This window comes from Lissotriton vulgaris, chromosome 8 (genome assembly GCF_964263255.1).
Source record: "Lissotriton vulgaris chromosome 8, aLisVul1.2, whole genome shotgun sequence".
Taxonomy (NCBI): Eukaryota; Metazoa; Chordata; class Amphibia; order Caudata; family Salamandridae; genus Lissotriton; species Lissotriton vulgaris.
In genome coordinates this window covers 464,911,918-464,927,376 of record NC_141696.1, presented here as the reverse complement: position 1 = coordinate 464,927,376, position 15,459 = coordinate 464,911,918, and the positions used below count along the sequence as shown (strand labels likewise).

The 15,459-nt window shown below is 46.2% G+C and overlaps 1 protein-coding gene across 4 annotated transcripts in view; it reads left to right on the top strand.

The window, feature by feature from the left end:
• Positions 1-15,459, top strand: part of TPP2 (tripeptidyl peptidase 2) — a 656,253-nt gene that overhangs the window by 253,622 nt on the left and 387,172 nt on the right. For all 4 annotated transcript variants that reach the window (XM_086934242.1, XM_086934243.1, XM_086934239.1 and 1 more), the window contains exons 10-11: positions 8,690-8,789; positions 13,728-13,876. In XM_086934242.1, the coding sequence (XP_086790368.1) occupies positions 8,690-8,789; positions 13,728-13,876 (249 nt within the window). The remainder of the gene's footprint in view (positions 1-8,689; positions 8,790-13,727; positions 13,877-15,459) is intronic.

Here is a 15,459-nt window from a genome sequence, read left to right as displayed (position 1 = left end):
GACCGCGACCATGAGCACGGCCATAGCTCCAAAAGCTTTGAGGGAACAGCCCCTGAAGCAACTATTTGCCCGCATCGCTAAACTCCTAGGAGGTCTCGTTCACGGTCCCTGGTGAGAGGAAGGTCTGGGCACCACTCTGGGAGTCCCATGTATGAGTCCTACCACTCAAGTCATTGGGTAGGTCAGGTAAAAGGCATATGAAGCACAAGTCGAAGTGTGCTACGACTTCTTCCTGTCCGACGGTCTATGCAACGCAGGAGCCCTGGCGTTCTACGCATTGTTCTTCAGAACCTGTGGCTGGGGCGGCTCCGCGCTTACCCGCCTTTTCTGGGAGTCGGAAGAATTGTCTGACACCATGTGCCTCTTATTTAGGTGGCCTTATTCTACTGACGCCCCTTTGGGCCCTGTAGACTCAGAGGGGCTCCATTGGGTTCTGCATGAGTGTCCCTGGTGTCCCCTCATGGATCTGGTCCAGTGCCGGTTGTGCTATTACGACCTTCCCTGGTGCTGGCCCAGAGGCCTATGCTCCCGGCACCACGGTGGCACCAGCCTCATTCTGAGTCCCAACAACCTGGAGCTGGTACCAATACTGGCACTGACAGAACGTCCTGGTCCTAGTTAGTTTCCTGAGCCATATTCTGAAGGGCTAGGGGTGTAAAAAGATTGCGAGGGGTAACTGGACTGGACCCTTTAGAAGACCAGCCTTATCATGAAAAGGACTGGTGTGAGAAGTTGAGTGAAGCCAGTGGACTGGACACCTCTCCAGATTCTGGCATTCTTTCTCCCCCTACTGTGGCTATTGAGGAATGAGCGTCATTCGCTATGGAAGCTGAGGTTCTAGACCTTGGCCCCCCTCAGTGGCGGTCAAGGCTAATCTGTTGACGGAGCTCTTTCAGCCAGGTGTCTCCTCATCGGAACCATTGCTACCCTTATTGAGGCCCTTACAGATGACCTACTGGTTACCTGGTCCAAACCCAGCACCGGGGCTCCTGTGAATACAATAATTGCCTCCTGCCACAGCCCTACTCCGGGCAACCTAAGCTTCCTCACCACCGACCTTACCACACAACGCTTGGTGGTCCAGGCCTCTACCTCTCATTGCGCTTTGCCTTCAGCTCCCCCTGATAAAGAATCTAAGAGGCAAGATAGTTGGGGTAAGAAAATGTTTTCTTCCACCAACCTTGCATTACGGTCCGTGAACCTTGTGGGAAATGGTTGCGCAAGTGCAGCCACAGGTCCTGGAGGAGGCCCGGACCACCTTCTCACAAGTATGTATATATGTATATATGTATGTATGCATGTAGGTGATTTCTAAAGCGCAACTGTTACTCCGAGGAGTGGCCTGGCGCTATAGCGGTGGTGCTAACTGCAGGCAGAAAAAAAGGAGAGGGTGCCTAAATTGAGTAGAAAAGCCAGGTCTTACGTTTTTTCCGGAAGATCAGGGCTTGAGCCTAGAAATGAGAAGGCTCTCGTCTTCTTAATCTGAGGGACAAAGGCCAGGCAGAGATTTCCGGAGCGAAGGTTTCTCTGGGGAGTTTAGGGCTTGATTTTGTCTTGAAGATACATAGAACCTGTCCTGTCCTGCAGTGCTTTTTGGGTTAGAAGCAGTATTTTAAAAGTAATCCTCATCCTAACTGGAAGCCAGTGTAGGCTGTGGAGGAGGCCAGAGACATGAGTGACGTGGGAGCCCAAGGATGGTAGGTTTTGCTGCATTCTGAACTAACTGCAACCTGTATCGGGTTTTTGGGTAACCCAGCGTGCAGGCTATTTCCATAGTCCAGCCTTGAGGTAATCAAAGCATGGATTACTTGTTGTCTGACCTGAAAGGAAATGAGAGGGAAGAATTTCCTAAGGATGCGGAGGAGGACAAAGCCCGTGCCCACCACAGAGTTGATTTGAGTATGAAAAGATAGTTGCTCGTCTAACATAAATCCCAGGTTCTTTACCACTGGATGTTTTAATAGAGTAGTAGGGGCATCCTTTAGCCAGAACGATTACCAAGATGGCTTGGCCTCCTGGCTGAAGAAAAGAAGCTCGATCTTGCTCTCATTGCATTTAAGTTGGTTATTGGATAACCATCTCAATGTTGCATTCAGAGTATCTCACTAGGGATTATGGAGGGTTTCGGAAAAAAGGGCTGTACCAAACCTCCTGACCTCTGTCTTCCAAAAAAGAGGCAAGCCATTTCCAAGTGGTATGAGACAAGAGAGATGCAGCAAAGTTAGCCATTCATTGTGGTCTTGACACGCCCAACTCTCTGGGCAGAGCTTTTTCATCGATGGTGGCTGTTCGACGTCACTCCTGGTTGAGAACCTCTGGCTTTTCGGGGGATGTCCAGGCCTCTCTTATGGACATGCCCTTCGATGGCACCCGTCTCTTTAAAGTCAAGGCAGACATGATGCTGGAGCACTTTAAGGATTCACGGACTATGGCCATGTCCTTGAGCCTCTCAGTGGCCACTCGTCCCCAGTCTGAATTTCGTGGCTATGAAAGGGACTTTCAGCTGCGCCAGTCCTATCCCAGCCACAAGACTTCACAGGTTACAGCGACCTCCGCATGACTGAGGGCACCGCTCGTTCCAACCCTGTGGGTGGGGCACCAGAGGTTGGTTCATTGCACTCCCATGCAGCCTCAGCCCCCAAGTCCTCCTAGTTTTGCCCTTCTAGATCATGGGCGGCCAATAGGTGGAAGGACCTGCCATTACCTCCACGGCTGGCTCGCTATCACATCGAACAGGTGGGTCCTCCAGATAGTCCAAAAGGGTCTACTCTCTCCTCTTCAAGGCTACCTCATCCTCCATGCTTTCATCTTACGACTGGCTGATAGAAGATCATCTTATTTTGCTTCAAGAGGAAGTTATGGCTCTCTTGGCCAAGGGAGCCATAGAGAGGGTTCTGGTGCCAGAAGTAGGCTGTGGTTATTATTTCTGCTACTAACTCGTCCCATCAAAAGGTCAAGGGCCTTCAACTACTTCCTCAAAAAGGAAAAGTTCAAGACGTTCACATTGGCTCAGGTCCTGTCTGTCCTGGACCTGGGAGACTGGATGGTAGCATTGGAGTTGCAGGACACCTATTTCCATATTACTGTCCTGTCTGCTTATCAGTGCTCCCTGCCGTTTACAATAGGCCATGAGCATTTCCAGTTCTCCGTGTTCCTCTTAGGCCTTACCAGTGCCCCTCTAGTGTTCACCAAGGTGAGGATGGTGGTCTCAGGCCATCTGAGCCGATCAGGGGTGCCATGATTCCCCTATTTCGACGACCAGCTGTTAAAGGCGGGCTCGCCCCAGGCTGTAGTCTCCCATCTCCAGAATATGGCATTCCTTCTTCATTCGCTGGGGTTCCCTTTCAACGTGCCGAAGTCACACCTGACTCTCGGATATTCCCTTTCATCTGAGCTGTTCTGGACACAGGGCAGTGTTCTGGACACAGTGCAGTGTAGGGGCTATCCTCCCGAGCCGCAAGTCCAGGATATTCAGGTATTCACGCTATGATACTGAGGTTTCAGCCTCCATCCTGGATTTCAGTGAGAATGAGTGTGAGGCTACTTGGCCTCTTGAATCCTGCTAGGGACACATGCCAGATGGCATATGTGGGCTCTGCAGTTCCAATGGGCGCAACATCAGGGGAACCACCAACATGATCCAGATCTCTAAAGGGAACCGCACAGGATTTGCAGTGGTGGATGACACTGCAATTGGGTCGCTGGCAGACCCCTCTCCCTTCCCCAACCAGATGTCACAGTAGTGACAGATATGTCACTCCTGGGATGGGGTGGCCACCTGGGAGAGGTGGAGATCAGAAGACTGATCTCCGGAAGAATCTAGACTCCACATCAACCTGCTAGATCTCCGAGCGATTCGTTTGGCATTGAAAGCCTTCCTTCCTTCCATCAAGGGAAGGCTAGTACAATTGTTCACAGACAACACCACCGCTATGTAGTACTGCATCAAACGGGGCGGGGAAGGTTTGTGGACTCTTAGTCAAGAGGCTTTGCGTCTTTGGTATTGACTGGAACACCAGGACATATCCTTGGTCGTTCAACACCTGGCAGGCACTATGAACACCAGAACCGACAAAATCAGTTATCAATACCTAGCGGATCATGAATGGGGTCTCTATCTGGAGGTGGTAAATGCTTTAAACCTACCTTAAAAAGTACTTACTTGATAATGAAGGCCTTGACACCGTGCTGCACTCAACGCTGCTGTCACGCCTCTCCGACATGGGAATAGAGGGTCCAGCCCTGGAGTGGATAAAATCCTTTCTGGAAAATAGGAATTTTCAGGTGCATTGCCCTCCTTACAAATCATCTCCTCGTAAGTTGAGGCATGGGGTTCCACAAGGCTCAAGTTTGAGCCCTACGCTGTTCAATATTTATATGGAGCCTTTGGCACATATTGTGGAATCCTATGGTGTGGATATCGTCACATACGCTGACGATACCCAATTAATAATCCAACTCGCCAACAACCAGCCTGAGGAAGCCGCTAACTTTTCCAACTGTATGCGGGCTGTGGCAGGATGGATGAACAGCAACTGCCTCCGCCTAAATGGCGATAAAACGGAGTTGTTGGTGGTCGGTAAGGCCTCCTCCATTTGGTCGCAGGACTGGTGGCCAACGGAATTGGGGCCAATCCCCCGCCCAGCAGAGGTTGTCAAAAATGTGGGAATCATGATCGATGCGGAGCTTTCCTTTAAGCAACAGATTAATAAAATCACTGGAAAATGCTTCGGAATATTGAAAACTCTCCGCAAAGTTCTCGATCTGCTCCCCTTCGGTGCCAGGAAGAAACTTATCCATGCTCTGGTTACGCCACATTTGGATTATGGTAATGCCCTTCTTCTTGGCCTGAGCAAAAAAGGCATTCAACAGCTACAGGGTGTCCAAAATGCCGCGGCCCGCTTGGTACTCAATCTCCCACGCAGGGCATCCGGTAAGACAGCATTGCGTAAACTTCATTGGCTCCCCATTGTGGAGCGCATTAAATTTAAGGCACTATGTATGGCTCATCGTATTGCCCAGGGAAAAGGCCCCAACTATCTGCAAAGACTCCTTACTATTCATCGCCCCACCCGAAATCTCAGATCCGCCGGAGTGATGTTATTCCAACTTCCCCGTGTTCACAAAACCAGAATGGGAGGTACCTCCTTCCGTTTCTTGGCTTGCAAACACTGGAATAGCCTTCCCCTAAACCTTCATATGGAGCCCTCCGAAACGAGATTCAGACAATATTTAAAAACTTATCTCTTCCCCAAATAAATGGTACCCCAGTACTTTCTGTCTCATCTGGGAGTAGTAGCATTTCAGCGCGGGGACACACCGTCATAGGTGTAACCAGGCGCTTTAAAAAATGGTTTTATTATTATTTTGGTGCCTTAAATAATATAAAAATCTGTGTTATTTTAATACATTTGTTTCAGATTTCTTTGTGTGTGTCGCATTTATTTGCTGTGCGTTGACCGCAAATACTCCACTCCCCTTTGAGTAGCCCAAATTGCTCTACCACACTACCTGCCACAAGATTTTGGAAGAAAGCGCTGTAAACCAATAAGGACTTCATAGTCCAGAGCTTGGACTCTTTACGCTGTGTGCCTATTTTAGTGCACTATATAGAGAGACCACTTCCTACACTGTTTTCATAGAATTTTCCCAAAAAAATGTGAGAAGTTGGTCTGATGTATGATGTCCATAGTTCTGTGGGCACCCTGTATCAGTCCAAACAATCCCCTATGGTGGTGGTTGTAAAGTCAACCTTATAGGCAAGCTATCCTAGGGGTAGCATGGACTAAGCAGTCTTAGGCTAAACTCAAGAGGGCATGTGAAGCCAGCTGTTTTACCATATGCAATCCTGTAATATCAAATGAAAGGACACCACAAAAGTTATATATTATAAAAGTATATGTATTTATTACTAGAATAATCCTCTGTACTCTTTGAGTGCAGAGGCACAAGCGTTTAAACAAAAGCACAGTTAAACATTCAAAAGTTGCACAATTTTGGATAGGCCTGGTGGCCACTCAAACCATATACTAAAATAGTGGTATAAGTACCACCTCTCGAACAATGGTAAGGCCTAGGGCGTTGTGAATCGCTGGGACTACTCTGGGCTAGCAGTGGTGAAGTCGGGAGAGGCCCGCGGGACACGGGTGCAGTGCCTAAAGCACACGCATGCACCAATGCAAAGTCAATGGCACGTAAAAGTTATCGAGTTACTGTTTTGGAAGTCTTCCGACTGGAATAGAATTACCCCACTTTAAACTAGGACACTAGAGGTGTAAACCACTACAGGAGCACCGGTGTTAGATCGTTACCTCACCCACAGGAAGCGGGTGTATAGGTGCCAAATTGTGTCGGGTTTCGTCGTGGAGATCTATGGAGCCTGGAGATGAAGATGCTGCAGGCGGCCAGGAGAGAAGAGTCCGGTTGGATCCAAGGGTGGATCGAAGATGTAGAGCCCCTGAAAGCAGAGAGAACAGAGTCTGGGTCATCGGCCAGTGACCAGGATGGAACCAGGAAGGAACCAGGCGATGTCTGGCGCAATCAGGTGGTTGTCGTGAAGCTTGTCTCCGCTGCCACATGGACTCGGGGGCATTGACCATGACCAGGAGTGGATCATAAGCTGTCCCACGAAGGCTCTCGCTGTTGTCTGTGTCTGCTTCTGGATCGGAGTTAACAGGCCTTGGCAAATGCAACCCACGCAGGACTCGAAGATCGCTTCTTACTCGGACCAGCAAGGTCAGAGCGGTGGCTCCTTTTCAGGGGAGCGAAGGCCAGTCTGGAGCAACCAGACTAGCAGTGTAGATTTTAAGGATCGTCGGTTCTGGGGCCACTAGTCAACGGGCAAGCGACCGGACCAACGCGTCGAGCATGAAAATGCAAAAGGGCCCCACGCAGCACTCGATGAGTGTGGAGGGGAGATCTTCGGTGCACAAACTGCTCGAGGCTGGGGCTTCTCAAAGTGTCTAGTTTCATTCAACCCTCCCTGCTACAATCCACTATCTCCTGTTTGGAGTGGTGTAACACCTCCCTGTGACAGGATACCATTTGTCCAGGCCTACCCTGCCGGAGTTTCGGTCAGCAGCAGGAGGCCAGACTTGTGTCTGTGGCAGCAGCATCTATTTTGTGATGCTGGGGCTTTGGTTAGATTTAACCGCGTTTAAGCAAAGTAACATGTCTTCTCCGTCTAGAAGGGTGGAATGCTACCCCCGTCTCCAGGACTGGCGAGGCGGTAGTATTCCAAAGCGTATGACACCTTACACGACATGTTTTGATAAAGCCAAACCAAAGTTAGCATATAAACGTGAGGATTATAATGCACTTAAGAGTATATGGTATGGCAATATCCCGGAACAGCTAAGGGAGTTGGTCCCGACAGCTGCAGACAGCTCAGCTCATGCTAGAGCACCATCTCACATAAAACCATGCGCTCTGCCTCCAGGATTGTTAAGGCCTGCCATAGGGATGACTTATAGGTGTAAATGTGCCCAGCTATAGGTTCAGATATAGGTATACTATATCTAAGCAAGGGGTGATTACACAACCTTGCCCCAGCTGAGTGATCAGCCAGTTGTGTCAGTTTGGATAGCCAGCCAGGGGTGGCAGAAGATATGCTGCAGCCCCTGGTAGGCCTTGGATACACCTATGCCCTGGGTACCTATAGTACACTGTACAGGGGCTGATAAGGTGACCCAATGTCTAATTGGAGAGGTACCTAAGGTACATGGAGTCAATTTTACAGAGAGAGCAGATAGCCTAGTGCCCTGATTAGCAGGGTTCCAGGCCAACTAAGTCGAAAACCAGCTAAACACTAGGCAAAAAATCTGGGGTAACCATAGTCAGGTATCCACCTTCCTACAGGAACCTAATATATTTAGTCCGCGCTGAGAGAAGAACATTATGCAGTGTAATTTGACAGCAATGCCAGCGGTTAGGATACATTCAAAATTTCAAGCAAATGTTTTTGTTCTTCTCGATGAGTCTCTCTAACTGACTCTGAAATACCCAAATATAGGTAACTAGCTCATTGTACTACATTTCCCTGATAATGGCTAGCAAGGCCAAATCTTTGCAGTTGCTTGGGTTACCATTCATAAGTGGTGTGGATAGCCCCTTTGGGTTTGGGCCAAGGACATTTAAATGTATTCGGAGCCTCCATGCAATGATGAAATCAGCCAAATTGTGATGCAATTGTATGCGTCGCAGAACAAAACCTATGGTTCAGAATAATTAATGCATTCTCTTCGTCAAATTTTTCATTTTTTAGATTGAATCATTGACTTGTAGAATATATATTTTTTTGTTTTTGATTTATTAGTCAATGAGCCGGATTGGCAGTTTGAACCCTATTGCATCTAGGAGAGGTACGAGCACTATACAAAATGTGCATGCATGAAACTCTTTCCTTCCTGCCCAAAGCAAGAATGTTCTTTACTGGTTTTCTTATTTCATTCATATGGGATCACGGACATCCTACCGTAAGTCAGATTCTGTCGCAAGCTTCACTCTAATTGACCATAAACCTTGTTTATGAATTCTAAGTTCAAATAGGTTTCAGGCTGAATACAGTTAATATATGTATTGGATACAATTGATATTTGGTACAAGATGCTGCTTAGTGTACATAAGTTGTGGCTTCCACCTAACCAAGTTTATTTTTTCACACCACTATAAACTGATATTCTCTTCTTAGGTGTTGGTGCTTATGTTTCACCTGACATGATGATTGCGGAATATTCTTTGCGTGAAAAGCTACCTGCTAATCAGTACACCTGGTCATCCAGAGGCCCAAGGTAGGTGGAAAAATGTGTGCAAACTTTAAGAATGCTTTTATAGTTTATGATTGCCTTTAATTTTTAAAGGTTGGATGTTCTGTAATGTTTTACGATATTCAGTTAGATCTGAAGAACTGGTACTGTACAGAAAACCTGAACACTATTGCATGTATATGCACTGCTGCAATATCCTTCTAGGTGCCTGTGAGGAGAACTCAGATTGACATTCTCTCTCTTGGGCTTCAAACAGCAGTATTACGTTGTTTTGCTAATCATTTCCTGTCTTGAGTACATGAGGAGACTGCATGAAAGGAAACCAAGAAGTGAATGATAACATTATACAATTGTAGGATGGGTGCCATGGGTGTTTGAAGGAAATACCTGAGGTGAGGATGACATTATATGTTTAACATTTGCAGACACTTGAGATTTTGGTGGAATTGTATTTATGTTCTTCTGTAATGTCTAGTACTGAAACGCTATTAATATATGTGGGGATAAGCTGCTTATAATAATATATTACATTTCACTAGTTTATTTAAAATTAAGACATTTTTTGTAAGTTTTGTAAAGCACTGTGTTTCATTCTAGGCAATTTAGCACACCATACATTTCCACACAAAGTGTTCTGCAGGAGAGTATTAAGGGCTGCTCGGAGCTCAGTCAGCCACCCACCATCGCCCTTGATGGTACTTGTCATTACTTTTGTTGCTAGTCTAACCCTTAGCCAAGGACATGACTGACTCAGTTTGCAGGAGTTTCTTGAAGTGAAGATAGCTGGGTTTTATTTTCAAATTTGGCCTCTTAGAATTTCTAAATTTGGACTGTGTAGTTGCACGACTAACATTTGGCCCACATTGGAAAGTAGTGGACTCTCCGTCTGAATATGGTGACTGAATCTGTGGAATGATTTTGCAGTGAAAAAGGTGACAGTAACTGTTAAAGAATAAGTGGCACCATTTGTGAGAAAGATCTTAAACTCCTCTCTTGCAGGGGATCAAGTACCAGATAACATCAAAATGTGCTTGCATTCGCCCCTTACTTAAACAATTGCTGGACCCAAACTGGCCATCTAGCTACAAAGCCTAACCATGTTGCAATCTCCAAAAAAGCCTGTAAAGGAAAGGGGCCATGATGCCTTTTTTGATATTCTAGCTTACAACCTCCTGTTTTGTACTCTGGTCGATTGTGGGATGGTCTTACTCCTCTAGGTTTCTTGGTTCTTGCAAGGGCTTTCTCCCACAAGGGATTCTAATTTGTGCAAGTGATAGATTATGGTGGCTGTGGGTACACATTTGACTGTGAGTACCTTTGTGGACAATTTGGTAGCTGAATCCTCAACTGTTCAGTATCTAGCCCCCAACACCAATAAATGCTGGACCACAAACCTCCCTTTATTTCACAAATCTACAAATCAAACAACCAGGGGAGGGTGTCTTGGCATTTAGGGGTTTCACTTGTTGGTGATTAAAATGGCCTGACATTATCAACTTGCCAACATTGCAGGGTTTTACAGATGGATACATCTAACTATGGATTCCTCACTTGTAGAATAATCCAGAGGCACTGTACTGGTCTGGAAATGTTTCCCAATTCTCCTCCGTACTGCCAGGATGCAGCGTGCAGCTGCGCCCCAGGACTTTGTCGCCCCCGGATATGACACACCAGACCTACATATAAGCACCACATCTGCATGCTGATGTTGGTTTCTTTCCACGCCACTCAACGCAAATCTGGACCGCTGTCCCTACTTTTGTCTGCCCTTTGACGATTTACAAAAAAAACAAGAAAACCTGTGTGCTTGCCTAAAACAGGGTTCAGGCCATTCCACAACTGTAAGAAACAGATGTGGGTCACAGACCGCAGAAGGTGTCTGTCTGGGTTTTGGCCACGATTTGAAGTCCTGCAACAAGTTTGCACTTATGCATCCTAAAGTGATCCAGGAGGCGAGGTGGTAGTTTGCAGAGCCCCTGAAGTCAAAGCCTTCATGCCAGTCTCGCTCCAAGGTGGGGACACTAGCTCAGGCCCAGAACCCTTCTGGGGCTAGTCTGACAAAAGGGGCACCTTGCTTGAAAGTATTCCTGTATGTAGAAGTTATAAAAAAAGAAGCAAAGTATGAGTTGTCCTTATCTCATCACTATGCGTCCATGGAAAAGGTGTGAGGGAATCAAAATAAGTCTGTCTCCTCCAGGATCTCAAAGTGTGCAACAGAACCCCCTCCCTCTCCCAATTGATGCAAGTGCTCCTTAAATTCCCAAGGCCATCAGTGATAATACAGCGAGTGGAAACCTTCATAAATGCCATGCTGCAGATCTTCGACGCATTACTGGCTCCGTCTGGCATGCTTTCGGACCCAAGGATCCTCCAGTTGGGTTTCTGCCAGTTGCCTCCCCAAGTGGCAGCTGACTCTGTGAGACCTGTTTTGGGTACTAACACAGACTCTGGTGCCAAAACCTGTGCGGCACCATTACGCATGGATGCGTCATACTGATTTTTAAGAAGATGGATAAGTTTTGCTCTTGGACATAACCTTTGTTAGCTCTCCCCTTTTTGTAGAAAGCTTTTTAACATATTAGAGCTTTGGCACACTATTTGGGCCTGCAGACCCCTACTAATCAGTACCCTCACTAGTTCCTGAAATTTGAGGGATTTTCAAGATTATTGGTGTATATACCATGCCAAACATCCTGATGTTTTAGGCTCATTCCTGAGTCTTGGTGAGTAGCTCTGAGTCTTTTTGGCCTTTTAGCCTCCTGCATTTTCCTGATCAAGGGAACTGAAAGAGTGAAGCAAGTATCTAATGTCCGCATCCGGGGTTGCGCTTTATACAATCCCACCCTGTAATTTCCAGGGTAGTGTTGAGTCGGCGCGAAGCCTCATGGTGCCACCTGGCAGTGCTCAGGGTCATTGCTGAAAGCTTTTCGGATAAAGTCTGGCGCCTGGAGAATATTCTAAAGATTAACAATATGCGCTAAGATAGAGTACCCACCAGAAACAGCATTACTGAAGGCAAGTTATGCGTTCTTCTGTTTATGTGGTCATGCTGAGGTGTGCTAATGTTGATGTGTTTGAGAGAGACTTGGGAGAAAATAAAGGGGGATCAGGTGTGTTGTGGTAATGTAAACAAGTGCCATGTGCTAGCCTCCTTTTTGTTGTTGATTCAAAGAAGGGCATGAGATGCTTGTACTGTTGCAGAGTCGGCCAAGAAGTATTTTTGATTGTTCTGGGTTAAGTTACTTGAACATTTTGAAAAGGATGCTGGATGCCTTGCAGAGCCTGACATTGGCTACTCATTGCATTGTATTAGCCGCTCTTGCATTTTTTGCAGTGGTGAGCAACTAACTTTTTCTGTTCAGTCATTTGCTGTGTTATTTTGGTCCTTGCATTTGGTGCTACTATTTTGAATGAGTGGACTGGGTTCAGGTTTAGGGCATGGGTTCCATGTCTAGGGAAATCAGTGGGTTTGTACTAAATGTTTTGTAGGTCTTTGAACCATTCCCTGCTTATGGTTTGCACGATGACCAGATATCATTAAATGGCCAGCCCTTATCTGTTAAAACATACTTGGATGGTCTTTTCGGTATTTTGAGCAAACACTATGTTGAGCTTGGTCAGCTGTCTGTGGCTTTGGTGCTTCAAAATGTGACTGGATATTCACAGAGGTCTGATGCCTGCTTGATTTTAGGCCGGCCAACCAATCAGTTGACGTTTGCTTTCATCTGAGCATTCGTTGCAGATATTGCAGAAGTAAAGCAATAAAGGAAATTATATTTGGGCTGTTGTCTGATCATGATGGCAAAAGCTTTTTTGAACTGCTGTGCAATGAGCTACCACCCATATAAATGTTATGTAGTGTATATCTGGAGCCTTGCAATAATATCTGCCATTCACTCTAATGATGCTTTGCTCTCTTTCCTGGCTTATGTTTCTATGTATAAGTTTCCTAATTCATTGTAAAGTAGAAAATGATAACTCTATCCCAAGAATCCTTCTATCAGTCTTTCTACTTGTGCATTCAAAAAGAGAGGTCCTACTGGTGTCTCCCCTGTTAGATCGGAGTAGTCCCCTCATAAATAGTGTCCTTGCAGTCCACTGTATGGTGCTACATTTGTGTTGGGTGATTCATGCCAGGAGAGCGAAGCAGGATTGATTGCGTCAATTTACACAGTTGTCGGCCTGCACATGCTCCTTTCCCTGGTAGTGGCCATCGTCTTCTGAAGAAGTGCTAACCCACATTCCCTTTGTTCCTTGAGTCCCTGCACTGAAACTGTAACTGTCTGTTGGCCATAAGAAAATCTGCACCTGCCCCCCTGCTTAATCAGTTTGCCTGCACACATACACATACAGTCTTGCACCCTGGTCTGTGAAGAAACAAGGGGAAAGGCAGTCATATAATAGTAAGCTAATCCTTGCCAGATAATCATTGCCAGTTTATGGAAATCCGGTGCATAGCACATGCATTCAGTTTAGGTTGTATCTTAGCCCCAAGATCTTAGTTGTACGTGTTACTTTTTATCTTTTTGTACATAAAGACATCCTACTTTTAGAAGGGCTTATTCTGACTATCGGTCAAGTTTGTTATAAACAGTTGTCATATATTAATGTTTCTAACTAGTGATTATCTTCTTAATTAAGTTTTGATTACTGCCCTTGAGGCTGTCAAGGAGTCGAGCAGTTTGGCTATACAGTTGGAGTGCAATAGTAATTGTGATCCTGAATCACAGTGATCAGGCCTCACTGTTTTAAAGTTTGAATTTGGTAACAGCCAAATAAACTTAGTTGATCTAATTGGTGCAGTGAAAATTTTATTTCAGGCTGACTTTGAGATTTATCAAAATGCGTACTTTTCTGTTAAGTAAAAAGGGGGTTTTAGCCAGGAGCTTATGTCCGATTTGAGTTCTTTTTCATATTGTCCTATTTTATTAATTGCATCCAATCTGTTATTTTTCTTCTTAGTACTGATGGAGCTCTTGGAGTAAGCATTAGTGCACCTGGTGGGGCTATAGCTTCTGTTCCAAACTGGACGTTACGTGGAACACAGCTCATGAATGGCACATCAATGTCCTCTCCTAATGCGTGTGGTGGCATTGCCTTAGTACTGTCCGGTAAGAGACTATTTTCTAGCTTCATGCGATTTAGCAAGCCTTAATATGTGTAATATTTCTAGCTTTCTTTACAGTTTTTTTTCTAACCAGTTTGTACCTAAATATCTCTTTGCAAGTGTTTTGTTAATTGAACTAGATGCTGCAGCTCACAAAGAGGAGGAGAGGAAATGGGGTTCGGCTTCACTGATAGTCAAAAATGGTAGAATGATTCTGCATGTATGAACTATAAACACTTCATATCAAATATGTGTTTGCAGCATGTGCTATTGTATGTCATATGCTGTGCACACTTTCATGGAATCTAATGCTGGGCGCAGACTTTGCTAGTTCCTTTGTCTTCGAAGAAGAGGTTTCAGTTTTGAGGTCACTCCCCTGAATCCCACAATGCTCCAGGACTTAGACGCAACTTTGGATTGTTTTTTTCCCACCATCTTGTTCAGACATATCTTTGAGTGTTCGTGGACACTCATGACCAAAGAAATCCCACTGCCTCAAAATTTACATTGGGTGGCAGAGACTGCTGAAGCTTGAAAGCCGAAGCTTTGATGCCAAGATATCCTGCCTTGAGCGTCTGTGCAGTCTGTCTTGCAGCCAAGAATTACTTCAAAGACTCCCTGAAGGCTGACACTGAGAGAGACTCTGACTAATCCATTTCCGGACGAAGAGGGGGGTGGTCAGCCTGATGTATGGGAAAGGCAAAATCATATTGATGGAGTCTCCGCCCGCATCCTTGCTCGCCTACCACCAAGTGAACAATCCACTGCTAAAAAGCTTAATTTCATCTCTCCTCCGCTGTAATTTTTGAGGAACTTTAGACTTTTCCTGTTCAGAAACTAAGCCCAGGGATCCCAAATTATTGCCTGCCTTTTTACGCTTTGTTTACTATTTTTAAGGTTTACATCCTGGTATGTCCAGGATGTCTTTACACAAGTCTGGTTTGAAGCCCTGCTGTGGCTGTCAAAGAACAATGTCGGTGAATGACCTGCACCTAGTTTGCCTTTGGTGTCTGGAGCGTGACCATGACACCAAGTTGTTCTCCGATTGCTGGGCCATGACCCCTAAGGCTTTGAGTGAGCGGTCTCAAAAGCTGCTAGCAGCCCGTCATGCAAATCCGCATAAGTCTAGATCCCGATGGAGCGTCGAGTCCCAGGATCGTTTGCGGAGCTTGAAGTACACCTCGTCCCATTCGAATTACTCGGCGAACTTGGGTAGGAGGCACAAAAAGGAGAGAAAGAAGTTGAAGCACTCTACGACTTCTCCTCGGCTGTTGGCTGATGAGGGAGCCTCAGTGCCCTAGGCCTCGTTTCCCGGAACCTGCAGCTTGGCCGACTCTGCAACTCTATGAATTTTTTAAGGCCAGAGTGACCCCCGCCCAACTGATAGAGTTCTATGAGGCCATGCGCCGTATATTTGGGCAGCCCGACCCAGTCAACGTGCCTTGGGTTCAAAAGGGGCCCCACCTGGTTCCACACCAGCGGCCGACTCCAGATCAAGATTTACTTCGGTGGTGCCATCTTGACCTTCCCTGGCACCAATGCCGATGCTCCTCCTCATTGTCATCCCCGACTCCGACACAGAGCTGG